At 39.5% G+C, this 24,145-nt stretch overlaps 1 protein-coding gene across 1 annotated transcript in view; it reads left to right on the forward strand.

Moving 5' to 3' along the window:
• The window catches only part of LOC145988126 (cilia- and flagella-associated protein 70-like), a 210,283-nt gene that overhangs the window by 109,960 nt on the left and 76,178 nt on the right, over positions 1 to 24,145 (forward strand). The window contains exons 7-9 of the mRNA XM_083122956.1: positions 5,321 to 5,473; positions 10,509 to 10,735; positions 13,891 to 14,036. Of these exons, the coding sequence (XP_082979082.1) occupies positions 5,321 to 5,473; positions 10,509 to 10,735; positions 13,891 to 14,036 (526 nt within the window). The remainder of the gene's footprint in view (positions 1 to 5,320; positions 5,474 to 10,508; positions 10,736 to 13,890; positions 14,037 to 24,145) is intronic.

The following is a 24,145-nucleotide window of genomic DNA, read 5'->3' on the forward strand; positions in this document are numbered from 1 at the left end:
GTTGCCCGCATGTGTATGTCTGGAAGACGTGTGTAGGATATCACCCTATATCACCAATAAACTTTCACATGGCGAGAGAACATGAAGATGAACAATTTTCCTCAATGATTTTAGGGGCCTCACCGATGGTGGTGTAATCAAAGAGGTCCTGGGTTTGATCCTCTGTGAAGGTGCATTGCACAGTGGTACATATCCCGATTTAAACTTTAAGTCCAGTCCCGATTAATGTATCGGTATATAAAATGGACTTTAAAACAATTTATTTTTTGTTTTGTTCACGAACCCTCGGAAAACGATATTACCTATCCTATAGATCCACCAAGGCATTTGAAACCATGGCATCGGAGCAGTGGCACTAGTGTCGCTGGTTAAAGCCACGGGGAAGCCTATGGTTCACGTATTTTCCGAAGTCCCAGAAAGCTTGGTGCTACTATATATGTATGCAACCACATTATAAAATCACGGTTGCCATGGACAGTTTTATTATTTTGTAGGAAAGGGATAAAATTTGTATTAGGACACGGGATAGACTAGGTTGGCATCCTATTAACTGTAAATATTCCTTACAAATCTTCTGAATATTTCTCTTGTACAAACGCAACAAATACAATAAGTAATATGTGTGTGCAGTAATAAATTCATTTTCCGAAAGCATCTTTTCTGGCATCAGTGGTTGAAGTAGGGGATGCTGCCTCCAGTTAAGAAAGTTTCACAAAGCATACCCCCAATTAGAATAATTTGCATATTGAGCATCCTCCACCTACTGTATTGTCTCCTTGTTGATCCATACAAGGGTGTACCCCCTCGTATCTCCAAAATCTATCAAACATACCCTCCCTTTCCGGCTAGGAATTTCCATTTCGAGCACTGTCTGGCAAGATTTTGTCGGGCTCAGTGACAGATATTGCGGTGCGGTGCTGGGCTTCGGAGGGGTGGGGGGAGTGGCTCCTCCAACAGTTGGTTTTGCAGTTCCATAACGTTAACAACATACAAAATTCCTCTCCATAGACCTAATATGAAAATGAATGTGACACATTAATGACACTGTAGTAGAAAATGTTAATTACTGAAGGGGTTCGTATTTGTTTGTCGGCTGTCAAACAAATGTTTTGACCAATAATATAATAATACAATGCCAAAAATGTACACAATATTTAGCAAAATCATCTCCACAACAAGTACAATGTTGATTGAATTGATATTTTAAATCCACTTTATGCACAATAAGGCTAATTGGGACTGGACCTAAAGTTTAAAGTGAGATCCGAACCACTATGAGCCTCCACTGGCTATCGAACCCAGGACACCTTGATTACAAGGCAACGACGCTACCACTGAAATGTAACTGTGGCAATGCAAACATGTCCAGTAAATGCTCTTGAAGCAATTGATATGTGCAGTGAAGTAATATTTCCCTGGGTAAACACGTTTGCGCATATCATGTACAATCCCGGTAACAACAACATCAAATGAGAAATCATTCCCAACTTTGAGGCGGTTGAAGACCTATCTTCGAAATACCATTTGCGAAGAAAGATTAAATGGGTTAGCTGCTCTGAACATTCACTGGGATATAAAAGTTACTTATGGCGACATATTGTCAGAACTTGCACAGAAACCTCGAGCCCTAAATTTCAGAATTTAAATTGTTGAACTGTGGTACCTTATTTATTACTGTCTTTAAGACATCAAGTAGTCTTAATCTCTTTAATGTTGTTACAATGTTGAGTGTACATATTTTTTGTTTAAAAATTATATTTGAGCAATTAAATATAAAATATTAATAATTTGGAAATATTCAAGCAGGTGCTTTTATATGATGCAATAAAAACATGAAGCATCCATAGCAAATACATTGATTGCGTTCATTGGGGTAAAATCCAAGTATATTAATTATCTAATTTATTACAAGAAATTTGACCTGTGAACTGGAAAATGTGTTTAATTCATAACCCCCCCTTACGAAAATCCTGGGCATGCGCCTGCTGATAAGTAACTTTTATTCAATCTAATACAGCAACAAACGCACAGGAAACAAATATTGAAGTTACATTTAACCAGAACCTCAGGAAGTATCATTACAATAGTCATAGTCATCATCATCGTCATTACTGTGCCTATTCTCTTTCATAATAGGAAGTGTTCACACAATAACTTTTGTACAAGTGTTCAGTTGGAGTGAAAAGTTTCTTTCACGGAAAAGCATACAGTTGAAGTGTTCCTTTGAAAATACGTTTGGTTCTCTTACAGCAAATAACATAAAGAGTATCATGGAAAGCAGATAAGACACTACATTACAAAATATGCACCACATTACAAATAATGACATTATGTTCCTGAGTACATTACAAACTATACAACATATTAGATTTGGAATTATGTTAATGAGATGTGATAAAGTGAGTGAGTTTATTTTTAAGTCCACTTTATGCACGAATAGGCTAATCGACACTGGACCTACAGTTTAAAGTATGATCCGAACTACTATGTGCCTCCATAAGATAGGGTAATACAAAAATCACAGTTCACTTGTCAGGTATGTTTCAAGTCAGCAGTACACTTCAGTAACGAGCCCTTTTGTTTTGGAAAAATCGTTCATCCTTGATTAACATTCTTATATCTGTGCCTAAAATACAACTTATTTCACCTTGGCGAAGGATACTGTCAAATTTCTTGCGGAGATACTAGAAACATTCACTGGGTCACTGCTAATTATGTCACCCCTGCTTCTGAAATTCCTGACATAGCATCAGGAAAGCATTGTTGCTACACTTATATACTTACAACAACAAAACACAGAACTATATTCAACAGAAAGTTCACAAAACAATACATTGCAGGCAAGACAAAATGAATATACGTGTACTACATATTAATGACATGATAGCTGTAGAGCAAGAACTATGGGCGAAGGAATAAAACGGGTGTCATTTTCATGTTCAACACCACGGGTATACTAAAATACCACCATTACTTTTCAACCCCCTGAAACATGCAAGCCTGTGTTATTGATGTGGTTAGTTTGATGTATACAATAACAGCTGTCACTTCAATACCAAAGAATCTAAGAACCAGTGTTGGATCTACAAGCCACAAAACCCCGGAGACAAGTAAGCCTTTAGGGAGCCCTCTGCCATTGACTTAGTAAAGAGTTCATACGTGCGTATGTAAAATTAGATGTAGTTACTCAGGGGTACAGAAACAAATCTAAATAGGTAAAATTAAAATTCCCCGTGCATACAGCACCATGCCATGAAGGCACATTTAGGTAGGCTTACCATACATCCGGGATTTGCCCGGACAGTCCTATTTTTTTAGTGTTGTTCGGGGTGATGTCCGGGATTGCAAAATGTCCGGGATTTTGAGAATCTGAACGTGAAAGTAGCTACGGGTATTGAATATTCACGACCAGAATTTATGACTGGTAAGGATCGATCGATTATAAGGATCGATTATACCTTTTCTACTTTTGAGCATTTCCATTTTGGTACTTCCTTGAGTGTCTTGGTGGTCTTGCAAACATGTGAAGTAACTCGTCTACACGTTTTTGATACAAGGAACATTTGCTCCAGTTGAGAGAGTATTTTCAATTATGGGGAATATTTGGTCTGCAGAAAGAGGTAGACTTTTAGTATCCACTGTTAAAGATCTGCTGAATGTCAAAATTAATTCAGAACTTTCATGTTGTGAATTCTTTGATGTTATTAAAACAAACAAGCCATTTCTGAAAAAAAAAAGTCATGTCTAGTGAAACAGAGAGGTTTTCCAAACATCAGAAAATGTATTATTCAATTAAAGATTTGAAAATTAATTGATTGATTTTAGAAAATGATGTTAATATTTTTTCTTGTTCAATTTATAGTTTAATATTCCAATAAAATGTTAAGGCTTTTAAATAATTTCAATTTATTTTTGTAAAAAAAAAAATCAAATTCAGCAGTAACGAGTTGATCGTGAATATGTCCTGGGTTGGACCCAAAAAAATATGGTAAGCCTACATTTAGGGTATATGGAGATAGGGCCCCACATATTTTCAATGTCAGCCATCTTGGAGGTGATGTGATCAGCACCATGCTGCAGCCATCCTAGAGCCGCATTATGCGGGGACAAGCCGGAAAAGATTCCGACCTTAGATCACCTACTCTGGGTTTCCAGCGTGGCAGGCAGACTAAAATCAAGTCAGGCTAGAATTTCACGAGAAATGTAGTGGTGAAGGTTTCTTCAACCTTTATGTTTGCATGATTGTAACAAATGTAGGTGTGAGAAAAAATGTGTCATGTAAACATCACATCATCCGTTTCCCATTTAATAATTTTGAATTGAATTCATTATGGCGGACATCTTCTTGGAACACACCAATGTGGTTGGTTCCCCCTTACTCTAGCCTGTTTTTATCATCACCAATTGTATCCAGCCTAATTCCATTACTTTGTATGTGTGTGTGTGTGTGTGTGTGTAAAGGTAGGTAAGTAGAGGGGGCCTTTGGTAATATTTTGCAGGTGACCCAAGATTTGTAGATCCGACACTCCTAAGAGCAATATTACAACATCGTTTCAGTAAGTCATAACACAATTTATGGCAATGAAAGAGAAAATAATGTTTTCAGTTGAAAATAGGTTTTGAAAAGGGGATGCAGAAGAAAATTAAGGGGTGCGCAAGCACTCCCTTGCATCCCTTAGTGCCGCCCCTGGTCTTTACATATTTTAATTGAATTGTAATGTGTTTGAAATGCAGATTGACAAGATATTCCTGTTTTAGAACATGGAAAGGGAAAATGTATGTTCACCTATTAGTTACCAGTACTGCAGCACTTCTCAAATTTTGACTCATTCAATATTTCTTCAGGAGATGGAGATTATCTGGAACTTATGAATAGTTTAGGAATGCAGTTCTTTGAAGAGATTGAGCTTCAAGATTTTAAGTGTTAGGTTCTGTTCTAATGGAGCAGTATGCTTGTAATAATCAGTGTTCATGTGCATGAATTGTAAACTTATTCAGTGTCAATGAAAATTTGTACCGAAATGTGGTAGATATATATAACTTTGTTGTTTTTAATAGCAACTTGTGAAGAAACTAATGTATTGCTACATGCAGAAATGTATGAAACATAACAAATATATATAAAACAGATGACAATATCAAGTATAATAAAGAACCACAACTATCTTAATACACAATACAATGTCAATACTTTCATTAATTTTAAAATATGATGTCATCATTTCATGGTTGAATAGGGTAATGGTATTTTTTGTTATCAACTAATATAATATCTACACACTATACATCCTTAATAATTCATTATTCTCCTTTTTCGTAGAATTGCTGAGGATGCTTGTGATTTAAGATTTTCTCAAGAACTGCGTGCAGAGGAGAAAATGAACATTGATGCTCCCAGGGTAGAGTGGAACTATTTTAGAAGATGCTGGCTTCAGCCTTCAGCTCTTGAAAAATTTCAGGCCATTTTGGGAAAGTAAGTGAACAGGAAATTATTACTAGAATGCATTATGCTGTATATACATAAGAATTTTCAAACTTGCTGTTATTCATTATCAGCTTAAAGTAAGTTTTTCAATGTACACTTAATTATTTACTTATTCAACAACAGTGCAACAATTTCATTGACAAAATAGTAATAGTAAGAAAAGATTTTGAAGTGCAAGGAGTAAAATGAAAAAAAGAAAGAACTTGCCATGTAGCCTAATTTCAGAAGACATGATTTGCAACAAATGTTGGAGAAATTCAAGACTTAAAATAAGCTTTCAGTAATCAGTTCTATTCCTTGTGTAATAAATTCTTATATAGGAATGTAATTAATAAATAATGGAAACTCACATTATGTAGACGTAGATGGACTTCTTTAACTTTGTCATCTTGTTTTACTGCACAACTATATTTCTCTTTGCTATGGATTTATAAGCAAATTCCTGTTCTTGGAAATCAATGTATGAAACTGAACGCATGATAATTAATAAGCAAAACATAATCTTCAAATACCAACATGGTTCCTATAAAGCAATATTCAAATGTATTGAACATATAGAACCAGGGGCGGCCGCTCATAAGGACAATACGGAAGCCGCACTGCCGTGTGTAACCACAAGTGAACAAACATTACATTCACATTTATATTTTAGCTTTTACATTGTCTGAATTGTAAAGATTCCATTTCTTATAGATCGTTGGTTAGACGGTTCTGTATTCATTCTTCCGCGACAATTGCGATGTTTGCATGCCACCGTGCAGGGGAATACGGAACTTGGAGAGAAATGTGGCGGGGCGCCGTCCTCCCACTTTACAAGACGTAGAGCATTCTCTGGCACGGTCGCGAGGGGTTAGAGGCGAGGGAACTGGCTGAATAACACGTGCGAGATCTGTGTCTGGGAGGACGGAGGGTTTGTCGTCCGAAACCCACCCCTTAGGCAAAACTGGCCCTCTCTCCGGACAATGGTAAACAATGAAGAGTTGCCAGAAGCAATGAAGTTAACATAAGAAAGAAAATTACCAACCGTTGAAAAAAATCATTCTGTATTCCATAATGTTATTCACTTATGACATAAGAGTAGAGCAATGAATAACGCAATTTCCAATGAGGAAAGAAAATATCGGTAACTGAAAATGTACAGATTCTTGCTTGATTTTTGTTATTTACTGTCGCTTTCTGCTACTTTTTGGTAATCACGATGATGAGGATGAGTGATGATATAATGAAATTAATTGAAGAGCACTCACAAAGAACACACATACCCATGACGGGATTCGAACCTAGGAGCCCTGGCTTGTAATGCGGTATGCTAGCCACGGAAGTCGGCTATAGATTCTTGTTACATGCAAAATTATCATATATATGCCTTGTATTTTTTCTGAGTTTAGTGAAAAGTACATTTGGACTACAATGATGTGGAGTACCTCATGTAGATTTAATTACATGTTTTGATTAGCACGTTTGAAAAAATCCTGATAATGTGACAAAGTTGTCCAATTTCTTTTCAAGACGGTCGTTAAATAAATTAAAAACTCGTCATCTAAACTCACCAAGAGCTGCTACAGGAACCTGTGAACTACAAATTTCTTAAAATTTGGCAAAATTATCTGGCAACCCCAAAGCAATAAAACGACCGGATGGGAAGACGATAGTATTGACACTTGTTGTTTCTTGGTTTTCCATGGGAAAGTGAAGCTTTTTCGGTACTTGTGTGCTGTAGTTGTCCATTTGTCGCCGTCGCGATGAACAGTGTTGAGAAATTCTTGGTGCGAAGTTTTTCTTCCAGAAGTCTGAAGTCTGGATGAAAAAATAAACATAAAAAAAACCTAGGCCGAATTTGAATCTAGAACAAGTGTCAAAGAAGGGAGGTCGTGAGTTCACTCTCAAATTTCGCGTTGAAAGACAAAAGCATTAATTACAAGCATGTCTGAAGAAGATTTCTGGTAAGTTTGAAGTTTTTACTGTAGAGCTTCTGGTAATGCAGATACCACCTTCCCAGTGAGATATTAATTTTGGTGTATATCAATTAGTCATGTTGGACAGGAACTTTTTCTGTGTAACTTTCTTACTAGAAATTTTCACGATCAATGCACGTAAATTTTCGTCATTGTGCTTATCAAGTTGGGTAAAAATTAGTTAATAAATTAATATCCTTTCTTCTGAATTTTCCCCTCTGTTAAACGACTAAATCTGTTAGAATTCTATTTCTTTTTACATCTTCTTCGCATTACTGTTAAATAATTATTAATTTATTATAATATGTGCAAACGCATGATATTCGGTAAACACGAACGTATCAAATTCTTATCACTTTGGCTGTTATACGAAATTCATCATTTATGGCGCCAGGGGTCCCAGGTTCGAATCCCGACCTGGGCATGGATGTTTGTGAGTGTTCATTCATCAATTTCATCATATCACTCATCCCCATCTTGGCAAATTAGCCAAATGTAGCACAAAAGGTGAAGTAAAATAATGCAAATCAATAGAGCAAATTTGTGAGCAATCGCCCCTCCACTTTGGTTCACCATGAGCCGCCACTGTATAGAACAAGATATTGGGCATCAGAGAACATTGTGTCGATCTCTTGTTTATGCTTATCAAAAGCATTCTATTCGACCTTGTCTCTCATGATCAAGTACATGAAAAATTACAGTATTATGGTATAGGAGGTGCAGCAAATTATTGATGTTCACGGACGTATATATTTGCCATTGCTGCTCTTCCACCCTGTAGGAGCTTGTGTAGGTCATCTGAAATAAATGACAATATATAACTTCATGTAAACTTATGAGAATGACAAGACATTCAGACCACTTGTACATATACAAGTACTAGCCATACAGTAAGCAGAACCTCATTTCAAAAGATTGAATTTTTTTAATATATATATATATATATATATATATATATATATATACACACACTGGTCAAAAAAATTAGGGGAGCAAGCAAGAATTCCCAAAACCAAAGTTGGTAAGTCAAAAGTAGCAATGTATTTTGATTAGGTGAGTGTGTCCTCAACCAGTACAATACATGTCTATTGAGTCATTAGCACAACAGAGTTCTAGGGGTGATTTCTGCAAGGTACTGCACAAAATCAGGAGAACAGCACGGTGATAAGACAACAGAAATGGACAGATACGCAACAGATCTATACCTCTAATAAGGCGTGTGATCGCCATGAACTGCTATGACAGCTGCACATCTGTTTTGCATGGAACCAATAAGGTTATCAACGACAGCCTGCGGGATATTCACCCATTCGTCCAGAAGGGCCATTTCCAACTGTTGCAGCGTTGTAGGCGGCGCTGGCCAAGCAGCAATGTGTCTTCCAATTGTGTCCCACACATGTTCAATGGGATGCAAGTCTGGGGAGGATGCTGGCCATACCATTCGTTCGATACCCTCATCCCGTAGCATGGCGTCAACCAGACGTGCTCGGTGAGGTTGGGCATTATCGTCCACAAAAATGAAACGATCACCGATATCTGCAGCTATTGGGACAACATGAGGCCTGAGGATCTCATCCCGGTACCGTAAGGCTGTCAAAGTACCATTCCGGGGGGGGGGGGGGGTACGTTGACCAACACTGATCCCTGCCCATACCATTAAGCCACCGCCACCATACTGAGACACTTCGCGCAAATGTGCGGGATAATTGCGAGTACCACGTTCCCTCCAGATGAGAATGCGTCGATTATCTGACTGGAGACTGAAACGCGACTCATCCGAGAAGAGAAATGAACTCCACTCTCCATGTCCCCACTCACGATGTTCCACCCACTGTCTGCGGCCCCTACGGTGTTGGGCATTCAGAGGGACACACACCATTGGTCTTCTTACATAAAGACCCTTTTCCTGCAGGTGATTTCCTACAGTTTGGCTCGAGACTCTTTGTCCTGTTGCCAAAACAAGGCCGCGTTGCAAGTCAGTTGCAGTTTGCTGCCTATTCCTGCGAGCCGACAATGCTAAGTACCGGTCTTCCCTAACTGTTGTTGACCGTGGGCGACCTTGCCCAGGCCTCTTTCGTACTGTACCTGTCTGTTGAAATCGTGTCCACAACCTGGAAATGACACTGTGTGACACACCAAGGGCTGCAGCCACCTCACGTTGTGTTTGCCCTGCTTCCATCCTCCCAATGGCTCTCCATGCGCTAGATTCCCCTAAATCGTGTTGTTCTGCCATCGTTCCTATTCAACACTACTCAACTGAATCCCACCTGCACTTACGGTCTGCCAACACCAAACAACCGGTGTTCCCAAGTGACCTCGTGATTGCTCCTCATATCACAAATTCTGCCACGTGCCTTATGGTGTCACTAGAGAGCTCTTCATGCTGATGATTCATCACAGATGAATTGTACTGGTTGAGGACACACTCACTTCATCAACATACATTGCTACTTTTGACTTTCCAACTTTGGTTTTGGGATTTCTTGCTTGCTCCCCTAATTGTTTTGACCAGTGTATATATATATATATATTAACAAATTCGTCTATGAATTTCATATTAAAATGGCCCTTCAGAGTTCGTATTGGAGATGCAGTAATGTGCTATGCCCCACTGAAATATACTGGGAGAGGGTACCTTGTTCCTCCAAAGTCACTACCTATGCCACCATGAAACATCAAGAAACAAATCACTGGAAATTTCATTATCAAAGTTTCAATGCTTCATTTACAGTTCAATTTATTTTTTGTACATTACAAATGATGTAGCTAAAATATTTAATACATTGAACACTTTCATGCAGTGTTTTGTTCTGGAAACATTTGCCTTTTGACCCTGTCTTCGTTAAAAGTTATGAAACTATCAAGGGGAGGTCATTTTTAAGAAGTTACATTAGAAATGAGTATAAAATGCCTTTGTTGCAACACTGCAACACTGGAAGGATATGAGAAACAGGCTTTGCTCAAGTACTCCTGGTTAAGCAAGTCAAAGAAAACGACCAAATGAATATTATGATTATTGATTATTCATTTTCACTCCATGAATAAAAATCATTTTCTCTCTACTTCAGGTTCAACTGCTGGCCTGTGGAGTTAATGATGACATCCTCAGGACAGGTTGTTGAATCACCAAAATCGGCAAGCAAAGGAAAAGATAAAGGGAAGGAAAAGGACAAAGACAAGGAGAAGGAGAAGGAGAAAGACAAGGAGAAAGACAAAGAAAAGGAAAAAGAGCCAGCTAACCACTACCTTCATTTTGTTGCCTATTTAGATTTAACACCACTTCTCTATCCAGGAGGTAAGAGGAAGCTTTAATATTTTTTAATTAGAAGTTGCTTTTAGTACACAGAGAAACTGAAACAAGTTAATGAAGAAATGACAAAATTGTGGATCTTAACCTGAGGCCCTGATGTTCTGTGCTAGTTTCAATTTCAATTTCAATTTCAATTTCAATTTTTCCTTTATTAAAGGGCAAGGTTCAGCCTGCAGCTGTTCTACCACTTAACAACAATGGATACATACATATACATACTAAATGCATTCTACATACTAAATGTTTGTACAAATAACAAACAAACAAACAAAAAATGAAGGAAGAAAGAAACAAGAAGACACAAAAAGAACAAATGCAAAAGTGAGAACAAAGCCTCGTCTACACACTCAAAAAAAAAAAAGGAAAAAATATTGAAAACAAATACACAAATTAATTATAACACCATTAAGCCTTGTTTCCATGATATGAAACCTCAATATGTTGACCAAGGCAGAAATTTATTTTATTATAAAACATAAACTAAACATAACGTTTCTACCTTCTAGCAAGGTCTTCTTCAGACTCTGCTCCAAGTACAAATGAAACAAGGTACAAGCAGGACGAAATATATATACACAAAATTTACTCCCCTCCAGACACAAGACTTTTAGAAAGTTGTTTTCCTGGAACATTCCAGCAGGTGCCCTTCCCTTGTCAACTGTACTTTCACCTGACAGGCGATTTAGCTAAACATTTTCTTTCATCTGGAAGGTGGTTGGACTCTTTATCTCACGCTCTTTTTCCTGTTTTCCTTTCTTTCTTCATTCTTCTTCCTTCTTCCCTCCTCTTTCTCTCTTGTCCTTTCCACTCTTTCTAACACCTTCTTCCATTCTTTGTTCATCTTTAGTACCCCATTCCAGTTCATTGTGTCTTCTTCACCATCTTTCTCTATTTCCTTGGCCTCCTTCCATTTTCTCACTAGTATTCTCTTCTCTATTCCTATTTGCTTAGTCTCATCCCACTCTATGTCATGTTCTGTTTCTCTTGTGTGTTTAAATACAGCATTTCTCTCTCTCTTAAGTCGTACATCATCCCTATGTTGTTTCAACGTGTCTTTCAGCCTCTTTTTCGTTTCTCCTATGTACACACTCTGACATTCTTTACATTTCACTTCGTAGATAATCCCTTTCTCTTCCTCTTCTCTGTTTTCCTTGTTTGCATTCTTCGCTAATCTTAAGATGCTTCTCCCTCCCTTCCTGTAAGTTTTAATACCTGCTTTCCTAAGCACTTTGCATATCTTTTCTGTGGTCTTTCCCATACTCCTTATTCCAAACCTCCTCTCTTTTTCTTTCTCTTCCTCTTTTTTTTCTCTTCCTCATCTCCCCTGCCACTTTTCCTCCTTCTGTTTATGCAGTCTATCCTCCTTCTCGTAGCCATTCCTTTTCCAGCTGTTCCCATACGCTATTTATTTTGCCTTCCTTTTCACATTCTTTCGTGCATATTTTCTTGATTTTGTCCTCCATATCCTTTATAAAATTTATTTTTGTCACCTCACTTACATCACTTCATTTGTGGCAGAATGAACCTGCTGCACACTTCCTCTGATGCCAAGCGGTTTCAATTTCTTGTCCTCTCTTCCCTTTCATCAATATATCTAGGTAGCTTATCTTGTCTTCTTCCCAACAATATCCCTCTTTTTTCATCTTGTATTTCTTTGGCAAATATGTCGAGCTGCCTTTTCGTTCCTTTCCATATGCCAAAACAATTGTTGTTTGCCAAAGAAATACAAGAAGGTGGAGATAGAGCTCCATGCATTCACAATCTCAGCTATTTGTAGAGATTATATATTCAGCACCATGCTGCCGGTCACTTTTACCCCCCCCCCCCCAGATATTCATTTATTACATACTGGAAGAATGTCAGAGCCACTGCATGTAGGGTGAACGTTTTCCACCTGAGATCACCCACTGCATGTGCACATATACCGAACACTGTAACAATGAAGATGGTGAAGAATATAGGCAGGAAATTATTACAATCTAGATGTACTCCATGTAATTAAATTAAAATCTGTGTAGCTGTACATAAATTGTGCACACAGTATGTTTTTTTTCAATAAAACTTTGTGAATTTGTCTTCCAGTTGTGTGCCTTGTAGATGTATTATGCAGTAAACCCTTTATTAGGTGCATGGGGTACTAGCGTCTCCATCAATATTAATTGCGAAATTGCAACACTGTGAACTAGAAGTACAACTACTGTGATATTTTATTTACCATATAGCTATTTACAATGTCTTCTTACAGTTATTATACAGTTAACCCTCTATTAGATACATGGGGTACCAGCGTCTACATCCATATTGATTGTGAGATTGCAACACTGTGAACTATACTGCATATGGGTGTTTTTTTGTGTAGCTGAACATTCTTTCTTTATCTTTGTTGTAAGCTCAGCTGTGTTGTTCTGTTGTACTTCTAAGCCACACAGGAGGTAACGTCAGTTGCATACTTGGTAGACAAAATACATCAGAAGAAAAATATCAAAGCGAGAAAGACAGAGCACACAGAAGATTCAGATGTTATACGGAAGTGGGTTAGTGAGGAAGAAGAGGACACATAGGTATGTGTTAGTGACAAAGTGAACACGAAAGTGACGAAGCGATGAAGTGACTGAAAGTGAACATGACACTGCTTAGGTTCTTGTGAATTTAGGCAAATGGGGGATCACTGTCTCCCATGCATGTGACCTATATTAACTTCATAGTATGACATCATTTCGAAAGTGTAGCAGAAAATTATAGCTAATCTTAGGACAAAGACAAAGAATGTTCAGCATGCATGCACAGTATAATTCATGATTTATTTCACACATTAAAGTGTGGAGGATGGATGTACCCCATGCACATATGCATGTTATAGAAAATGACATGTCTAACACAAGGCTAATAATATGTTTATTGCATGATTTATATAACTAAGCAAAAAAAAAATTCCTTGTCACGGAATTTTTAATTAATCTTTCAAAACACATACAAACTTTCAGTTATTCAATCCAGCTGAACATTTATGCACCAATATGCTCATGATTATTAAACTGCAATTTTTCTCACATAATATTTATGTTCCCGTACACTTGCATGTAACACAATAATTGATATATCTTGTTCAAACAGTATATAAAATTTAAATCTATTTCCAGTAACAAAAGTGAGAGTAGCGAGTCCATTGTTCATTTATAACCACGAAGACTATTTCCAGAAAACTGGGATTCGTAGAGCAGTCTTCTACACTGAGACTTCTGGAGGTGATGATGTGTCAAGAAAAGATTTGCGATCTGGAACAAAGGTTCGTTTCATTATTTCTCATGAAAATTAGTATATTAGAGAATAATGAATCTAATTAACTTGGCTATATATAGAATTATGTGGAATATTTATTTTTATTGTTATTGTATAAACATTTCATAGATATAAACAATTCCCTAATTAAGAATACATATACATTCCTTGGAAGTAACTGTTACTTTTGACATAAACATATCACATTTTTATTTGTACTTCTGAAATATTTGTGAGATTGATATCAATATTCACATGGTATACTAGGATGACCCACCTTAACATGGGGATCTTTTTTGCTTCAATTCTAATGTAAAGTTGCTAATTTTATTCTATTTGGTACGGACAGTGGCCAATTTAGTGGGAGGAGCATGGGGCATGTGCCCTTCTCAAAAGGGATGACTAAATATTATACTACAATAATGAAAAATGTTTGAGCAGTCCTTTTCCACGTGTCAAAAGAATAGAACAAAGTCTACCAAAAATATATTAGGCAACCTCTGTGGTAGAGTGGTTAGCACATAAATCTCACCCTGGGCATTGGTATTCTTTGTGAGTGTCTTCATCAATTTCATCATATCATTGTTCATTCTTATTGGGATTAGCATAAAGTGTCAGAAAAGTAAAGCTAAATAACAAAAATCAAAGACAATCAAATGTATCAGGATTAGATTTACTAGACACTTAAATATGTCTATACTGGAAATTGAATCATTGATTTCTTGGTTACAAGATAAAAGCATAGGCGTAACTTGGTAGAGGAAAGGGGAGTACTAGCCCCCAAAATTTTCAGGTGTTATATAAAAGAGAGGGGTTTGTGCCACCTGTAAAATAGTGGCAGATTAACAACTTACTCTCAGAAGGGCAGATGCTTCTGTGCTGTAGCTCCCAAACTAAGAAAAAGAAATATATTTCTTGTCCTCAACAATCCCTATTCCTTGTCTAAAGTTATTTTCAGTATCCCGATTTTTTGCCCCCTCCCATATCTCTCAGTGCCCATGGCGCAAGCTATGCCCATTTAGCTGCAACCTCGCCATGCATGTTGTAAATGTCAAAATGTTTGCTATTTTTCATTCTAACTGCATAAATTATTCTTCAATATGAAACGGTTCGGTGCACATTGACTCACCCATCCTGGATCTTTCCTAAAATTTTGCCGAGTTATTTAGAAATATTGATGGATGCATTTAAGACACTTGCCCAAATGTCTGTTTCACATACAGTGCAGATCATGACAATTTCCATCTGAATGAAACCAACAATTGGCGAAACATCATAGCGGAGAAACCAACTAATTTGATGCAAAATCTTGTTCAGTGCAACAGACAATTTTTGACCAAATGCTTTACGGACTCTTGTAGCTCATTCTTTCACCACTCGGAGAGATTGATCTCCATCCTATATTGATGAAAGTTGAGGAGGAAAAGGTACCTAACAATGAGAACTGTGCATGCATTACACCAGAGGAAGTGTTGAATATATTTAAAAAAAAAGCCAAAGCGCATACCTTTGTAAGGAGCATAATTTTAAATGTTTGAAAATTACAGTTGAAATTAGGGATGTGTGGAATTGTATTAATAGTTAGTATAGTGTGTATTGTGACAGATACATTGATAGACATTGTTTCAGCACTTACTTAATAAATTTTCCAAAAACATATATTTTTTAGTCGGGGGTTCCCCATGCGAAATAAAATTCTGGCTATACCCCTACCTGTGGTACAGGCCCCCTGCTGCCCCAGAACTATGATGTGGAAAGGAAACAAAAGTCAGGAGGCTGAGGTGTGAGGAATGTTTCTTGGAGCTAGTTACAGTTAGTATAGCTCTAAATAATATACAAAAATGTCCGTTGGCCTTAAAGAGCATTTATTTATGTAGTTTTACTGTTCGCTGGAGGGGATGGTAAGGGGACAGGTTGGTTGATTGGTGTTTTCCTTCCTGCTCCAAGGGGCTGTCACTGTTTTTGCATATGTGCTGTAAAATGCTTCAGTGTTAATTAGATTTTATTCCATCTGTGTGAATTATTTACCAATACCTTAAAAAGAAAAAAAAGCCTTGGGCAGTTTCTCCCTACACCATTCCCAAGGTCTTTTGGGGGAGGTAGGTCATTTCCAGACAACTTGAATCCATTTTTGGAGCCAGACGTTTATTATAATAACCACGCTACAGGCATTTTACACTTTGATCTTAACCAAAAGGCCGAGTAAGGTTAGTCCTTCAACAAAGTATTTTTAACTTCCCCCAGCAATGCCATCTCTCAACTCCCCCCCATCTTTCACGCCTCAGCTTCCATGGCAATTGCCTCATATTGTTCCTAACTGCTACCTGGTCATGTGTGTTGCAAAGTGTCTTAGTTTGTCATTTGCTTTCATTCATTCCATCATTTCAAATTATTTACCAACATCTGAAAAATAAAGTAATGCCCTTCTAAGGCTTTCGCCCATGAGACCCCTCTTATCCCCCTTTAATCTGTGCTTGTGCATGCCTTGAAATGACATAATGTGTGTTGCATTTCAGTCCAACTGTGCAAATTGTAATTTATCAGTAATTATTTATTATAAGAAAAAATAAAATACAACCTGCCCTCAAGTGCTTCAGGGATGTTGTCTTGAATGAGTGCAATTAGCCACACTGATGATTTAACCCAATTTTTTTCTTTGTGGAAGGTTATTTTACTGATTTTCGAATTTAAATAATAATCTTCGAAAAATTCTTGACAGTCCCTGTGAATTCAGCAAGTTTTTAGTGCTCCTTTATTGTCTCCGAAGAATCAGGACTTGTAGAGGCAGCACTATTGGACAAGAAAGATTTTACCACCTGATTGTTTTATGTACTGATATCTCGAAGAGACTAAAGACTGCAACTTCATTTGGACTAGAAGCTTCAATCACACTTGTACATCATAATGTGGTATCTGTCATGCTTGCCTTAATTAAACATACAATAACTTGTATTTTGGACAAACTTCAGATTCAAGCTTATAAATTGTGTCTCTTACACAAGTCAAACTTTATTGTGTTTTTAAAATTTCTATTGCGCTTGTTAATTTTCCAATAAATAATGCTTTTTAGTGTTGAATTAAAATGGTATGTTGAGATGAGCATTACTTAAGCAAAGTAATTTCTATCACTTAGCAAATGGGGTACTTATGTAGGAAAATTGTCGTTGACACTATTTTTATGAGATATAAAACTTATCAATTCTACCTCACCAAAGTAAGGCCAGCGTCACCTTGTAATCAAGGAGTCCCCGGTTCGATACCCGGTGGAGGCACATAGTGGTTTGGATCCCACTTTAACCTGTAGGTCCAGTCCCGATTAGCCTTACTGTGCATAACATGGACTTAAAACACCAAATCAATCAATAATAAAAAAAAGTTAGGCCAGAAGTTATGCTCATGAATAATATTGATTGATTGATTTAAAAATTGTTTGGGTGGGTCGGCACTAAAGGCCATTTTGCACCTTCTATGTATACGGGGAAATAGCCCCTTACCTAAAATTCTGTCTCAAATCTTAAAAAGGGGTGTAAATAGCCCCTTGGGAAAAAAATAAAAGTGCAAGGTTGTAAAAAGACCTGCACGAGACAAACACAACACATTAAAAAGTCAGAACAAACAAACTAGAAACCTCCTTACAGACGGTGGAAGAGTCTTCGTAAAAAACTAAAAACATTTGATAAAATACTGCTGTCATCACCCAAGAGGGATGACAAACAGCCGGTAAGGTCTGCCGGAGGTAAGCAAGATCGACACATTCAACGAGAATGTGACGAATGCTTAAAACGACATTACAAACACGACACAACGGAGGGTCCAGCCCTTGCAGCAAGTGACCATGCGTTAGACAGCTGTGTCCTAGATGCATGCGGGTAAGAATGACTTCTTCTCGCCGAGAGGGACGGGACGAGGAATGCCAAGCACCTGTGGTGGGCTTAATAGCATGAAGCTTGTTCCCCGTTTCCGTATCCCACTCGGCCACCCAAGTGTCAAGAAGGTGACAACAGAACACGTTCTGCAGGTCGCTAGCTGGCAAAACGTGGACAAGAACATCGCCGTCTGCATCAGCAGACTTGGCGGCAGCATCAGCTGCTTCGTTCCCCTGAATGCCCACGTGGCTAGGGACCCAACAGAAGTGTACATCGGCACTGGCAGATAAGGACACAAGCCGTCTGAGTATGCGTTGCGCTACCGGATCCCGGGAATACAGCAAATCCAGGGTCTGCAATAAAGAACACCATATGGCCACGGACGCCCCAAGAATGGAGCTGCTTTATGATGCAAAAGTGCCACATTGTGTCATAAGCTTTTTGGAGGTCAAAGAAAACTGCAACTAAATGTTCCTTGTTGAGGAATACGTCCTGAATATGTGTTTCCAGCTGAACCAGATGGTCCAGTGTGGAATGGTTGGAGCGAAAACCACATTCAGGAAGTGGGGAAAGAGTCTTCCAACCAAAGCCTGTTGAATACCGCCAAAAGGAAATTTCTTGCTCCAATGGGCAGATGACGAAGCATCTCATAGTGGATCTTGTTCACTCCAGGAGCTGTATTCTTAGAATCTCGAAGCGCCTGATCGAACTCCCGTTTGGTGAATGGAGAGTTGTATGGCTCTGTGTTATGACTTCGAAAAACTAAAGGGCGTCGTTCCTGATGGTCCTTCTCACGGCGGAAACGTGGTTCATAATTTTCAGAGCTAGACGCATCAGAAAACTGCATGGCCAAGATATTAGCTATGTCTCCGGAATCGGTGTACAACATCCCATCATGCTCCAGAGTGCTCAGAGGAGTAGATGCACCCCCTGGATGCGACGTACTTTGGTCCAAATGGCTTTCGACGAAGCCTGCTTATTCAGAGAAGACACGTATTGGACCCAGCACGCCTTCTTACTGGCTCGAATGAGCCGACGGGCACGGGCACGCTTAATGCGGAACTGCTCAAGGTTTGCGGCAGTGTGGTTCCTATTGAATCGATCTAGGGCATGATTGCGGTCCTTGATGGTTAAACTGATCTCCGCAGTCCACCAGGGGACTGGGCATTGCCTCGCAGGTCCATTGGGATTTGGAATGGAGGTGCGTGCAGCATCATGCACTCGTGACACAAAGATATATAAGGCGTCGATGGCTGGCAAAGTCAACGCAAGATCGACTTCAAGGTCCACTGCACGCTCGAAGGCACCCCAGTCAGCCCGACTGAGATGCCAGTGGGGGTGTTGTTCACGTGAGTGCTGAAGATGTTCGAAAGTAAGAAAGAGTGGGAAGTGAACACTCCCACAGAGATCAGGGTGAAGGCTCCAAGATGTGGTAGGAGCAAGGCTGGGACTGCAGAAGGAAGTCCAGTGCAGAGTGTTTGCCTGAGGAAGGACTGAAATATGTGGGAGTCCCATCGTTCAGCAACGTTAAACATGACGCCCCACGGAATTGATCTACAATTTGACCCCGGGGCTCTGTGCGAACGGAGCACCACAAGCGATGGTAAGAATTAAAATCGCCCAAAGGAACTACAGGAGACGGAAGTTGTTTGAATATAGAAAGGAGGTCCTCAAGAGAGAATCGCTCCTCCCTTGTGATGTAGACACAGCACACAGATATTGGCTGTGTTAGATGGACCCGCACGGCGACAGCTTGGAGGGGGGTGGTGAGAAAGATTGGCGTTGAGTGGATGTTATCTCGAACACCGATTGCAACACCACCATGTGCACGACGACCCTCAGGAAGCTTGTCGGTGCGGTAAAGCGTGTATCCGTTGAGACTCACTGATTCATTTGGACGAAAATGTGTCTCTTGGAGACATATGATGGCAGGGTCAAATTCAGATATTAAGATTTGCAGTTCCTCGAGATGCGTACGGAAACCGTTAAGGTTCCATTGGAGACAATAAGCCATAGCTGTAGGTATGATAGTTACCTTTTGAGGCGTACTCTATTTCTAGGCCCTGTCACCTTGATAAATTCTTCATCCGCAGCTTCGTACTGTATCATGTCCTCGGGTAAGGACACAGAGGGCGAAGGGAATGAAGAAGGAGGAGTGGGGGTGGGTGCTTTGAGCGACGGCCGGGCAGCTTTCAGCTGCGCTTTAAGTCTCAGGGTGGTCGATGCTGCCCTGACAGGAGAGCTAGTAGACTTCAGAAAATATTCTTTGGTATGCACCTGCTTGAACTTTTTCTCTGTGGAGCGAGGAGTGGTTCTTGGTTTCCTCGAAGCAGGGCGAGCTACTACGGGAATCATTGTTGTTTGAGTTGACACGTCGCTGGTTTGTACCCCTACACTGCGACGGGTAAGAGCAGCTGCAGCAACTGTAGCGAATGGCACAGGTAAAGTGGTGCATATACTTTCGCGGAGACGTTGTTTTGCTTCACCAGCGGAGATTTTCTCTGTGATGACCAACTCTCTGATTTTCTTCTCTTGTTGTAAAGAGGGGCAGTCACGATACAGACTGGGTGCTCGCCTTGGCAATTAATGCATTTGGGACCAGAAGAACAAGGTTTGGTCCCATGATCAGGCAGACTACACTTACCACAAAGGGCTGTAGTGGCCTTGCAGGAAGGTTGAGTGTGCCCAAAGTGCTAGCATTTGAAACATCGCATCGGGTTAGGGATGTACGGCTGGACTTTTAGTCTCAAATATCCAGCCCGTACCCTATCTGGGAGAGTGGTCATTTGAAAGGTCAGTATAATTGAAGCAGTTGGTAGAAGTTCTCCGGATTTTCGCATCTTTATTCGCTGCATTGCGGTGACATGTTGGTCTGAGAGTGCTTCAAGGATCTCTTCCTCCTCAGCATTTAGCAGATCCCAGTGGCGAGTCACACCTTTACTACTGTTAAGTTGACGATGGGGTTCAACATTAACAGGGAAGTTGCCCAAACATCTTAACTTTAAAAGGTTGTTGGTCTGGCGATCTGTGCTGGTCTGGATAACTAGACTCCCGTTTCTCAGCTTTTTTATTTCTGGTACGTCTGAACCAGCGGTGTAGTCTAGCTGTTTCTTTATCTGAAACGGTGACAAGTCCTTTAATGTAGCAGCTCCATGTTTCTTGGTTGTTGCAGATTCATCATTACTCTTGGTCTTCTGCACAATACTAATCACAAGATAACGTGGCATTTTACTTGTATTTTCCAACAATTGAAGCGGGCTCGAAGGCCGTACTCGTTTTGGAGGTTTCCCCCCATTTGAGTTGTTTTTTGTACCCATATACAAAATAATTTTATATGTCCATATTTAATTATTGATAACAACTCGTTTGAACCAGTTTCCAAATTCAAATACTTAGGAGTAATATTAACAAATGAAAATTATATTAAAGAGGAAATAAAAAGTAGGCTTAATTCAGGAAATGCATGTTACTTCTCTCTTCATAAACTTTTGTCTTCTCGTTTAATATCTAAGAAACTAAAAGTTAAAATATACAAAACCGTAATTTTGCCTGTAGTATTATATGGGTGTGAAACTTGGTCCCTTACATTGAAAGAGGAACATAAATTGAGAGTATTTGAAAATAGGATCCTTAGGAAAATATTTGGACCTAAAAGGGATGAGGAGACAGGTGAGTGGAGAAGGTTACATAATTTAGAACTACATAATTTGTATTCATGTCCAGATATTATTAGAATAATTAAATCAAGAAGACTTAGGTGGGCAGGCCATGTGGCACGAATGGGAGAGGAAAGAGGAGTTTACAGGATTCTTGTTGGGAAACCTGATGGTAAGAGACCTGTAGGAAGGCCAAGACGAAGATGGAGGGACAACGTCGAGATGGACCTAAGGGAAATCGGTAGGGATGGAAAAGAGTATATAGATCTTGCTGAAGATAGGGACAGATGGAAGGCCTGTGTTGCTGCAGCCATGAACCTTCGGGTTTAAGAAGGCTAGAGAGTTATAGGAGGGTCCATAAATTGTCGCCTCAACATGCCCTCTATGCCGAGGAAGGCCTACCCCCAAAAATGGAGGCTACTCGAGGACCAAACCGAAATCCCCGAGGCCACGTTCGCGACTGCAGCTACCCCTGCAGCCAACACTGTCCCATCGGCACGTGCAACTCACACCTTGGGATAGGGTTTTTTTATCGAGGTTGTCTCCTCTAGCAGGACCCTTAGTTATAGGGAGGTCAAAGATATGGAGATGAATGACGTGATGGAATGGTGAAAACGTGAGATATGAATGTGAAGAATGAGTAAAATGATGAGATGAAAATGGCCTCCCTACCTTAGTTATAGGGAGGTCAAATATATGGAGATGAATGACATGATGGAATGGTGAAAACGTGAGATATGCATGTGAAGAATGGGTGAAATGATGAGATGAAAATGGCCTCCCTACTAAGCCCCCTTGCCCCGTCAAGGCAGTCCTACATGGAGGGGGTCATGAATAATAGCTTTAACTGATGCACACAAAGTAAGATCATTCTAGGCCAAGTATTTCCCATGTTTGTGACAGTTTCAACTGAGGAAATGAATTCTCAAGCTTACAGTGCCATGCAAAATTTATCAGCATCAAGTTTTTTGCCTACAACTTTTTCAAATTTCCTTAAGTGAAATTTGTATATGCTGGGGAGCAAGATAGGTTCATCCATATCAACAGGTGATAGAAAAGTTTGGACTATTTACAAGATTAATAACTTTATTCGATTTTTTGAACCTGGCAAAAAAATTACGCTTTTATTCTTATCACCGCAATGCATGAATGCTTTGAGGAGTAATCACCAAACTAGTCACCAGTATCAACCAACTCTAGTACTTGGTCTGAAAGCCCTTAGTATCAATCACAGCCTGGCACTTGCATGACATGAGTTCATCCATGTGTTGATCACCGACTGAGGGGTCTTGCCTCATTCTTCCTTCAGGTGGATGAACTTCTCCTGAGCATTCGTGGCTGTATTGTGCTTGAAAAGTTGCTGCATCCCACATGTGTTTTATGGGATTCAAGTCCCGACTCCAGCTTGGTCACTTGGTACGAGTCATGTCATGGTGGTCAATCCACTCCTGCGTGACCTCCGATCAGTTTATCGGGTCCTCATCCTCCTGCAGGATGAAGCCGTGTCCGAGGTGATGAAGAGCAAATGGGTACATAACATTTGTAGAATGTCTCTATACATATACCGGTCCATGTTGCCTTCGATATGGTGGAGGGGACCCATCCCAATTGTAGAGAAGCACCCTCACACAATCACAATCCCACCGCCATACTCGATGGTGGACAGTTGGTTCTTTGGGGTCAATAATGCTTTTGGCTTTGGGACATTGTCCCAACTCCCTACCATCTGTTTCAAAGAGAAGGTACTTGATCTCATTGGTCAACAGCATGTTGTTTCACTTGGTCCGTGTCCATGTCAGTTGTTCCTTCACCCACTTCAGTCTGGCCTTTTTCTTCTTGAGGGAGATGAATGAATTCTTCACAGCCTGATATGTGAACAGTCACCCCGTCCTCAGCTGCTTCTTCACAGTGTCCACGAATGGTGAGTTTACTCCTAGCACTGTTATTTCTCAAGTAATGTCCTTGGAAGATCGAGGGAGATAAGCATGGGTAGCACACAGAATGCTCCGATCATACAGAGAATCCATCACACATGGCTGCCTGGATGTGGACATCTTAACAATGTCTTCTTGTACCTTGGCGCACTGTAGAAATCCACAGATGAACGATCTTTAGATGCCAAGCAGCCTCTCGAGCTGAAGAAAGAATGGAGAAGGAACCTTCCTTCAGTGATCGACTATACCATGTGGGTGAAAGGCTGTGATTGATGCTAAGGGCTTTGAAATCAAGTACTAGAGTGGGTTGATACCGGTGACTAGTTTGGTGATTGCTCTTCAAAGCATTCATGCATTACGGTGATAAGAATAAAAGTGTCATTCCTTTGCCAGGTTGAAAAATCGAACAATTTTTTTTAATAATCTTGTAAATAGTCAGGTTTACCACCTGTTGATACAGATGTACCTACCTTGCTGCCAAACATATAAAATTTTCACTTGAATATAGGATGTTAGAAAAACATTATCACGGATAAACATGATGTTGAACTTTTGCACAGCACTGTATCTCTTTCCTTCTGTAATCATTGCTAATACAAATAAAGTAGGATCACACGTTACAGTGCAGGTCTAGTTCCGATTAGCCTCTCTGTGCATAGA

This window comes from Lepisma saccharinum, chromosome 5, assembly GCF_977018435.1.
Source record: "Lepisma saccharinum chromosome 5, izLepSacc3.1, whole genome shotgun sequence".
In the NCBI taxonomy this organism is placed as follows: Eukaryota; Metazoa; Arthropoda; class Insecta; order Zygentoma; family Lepismatidae; genus Lepisma; species Lepisma saccharinum.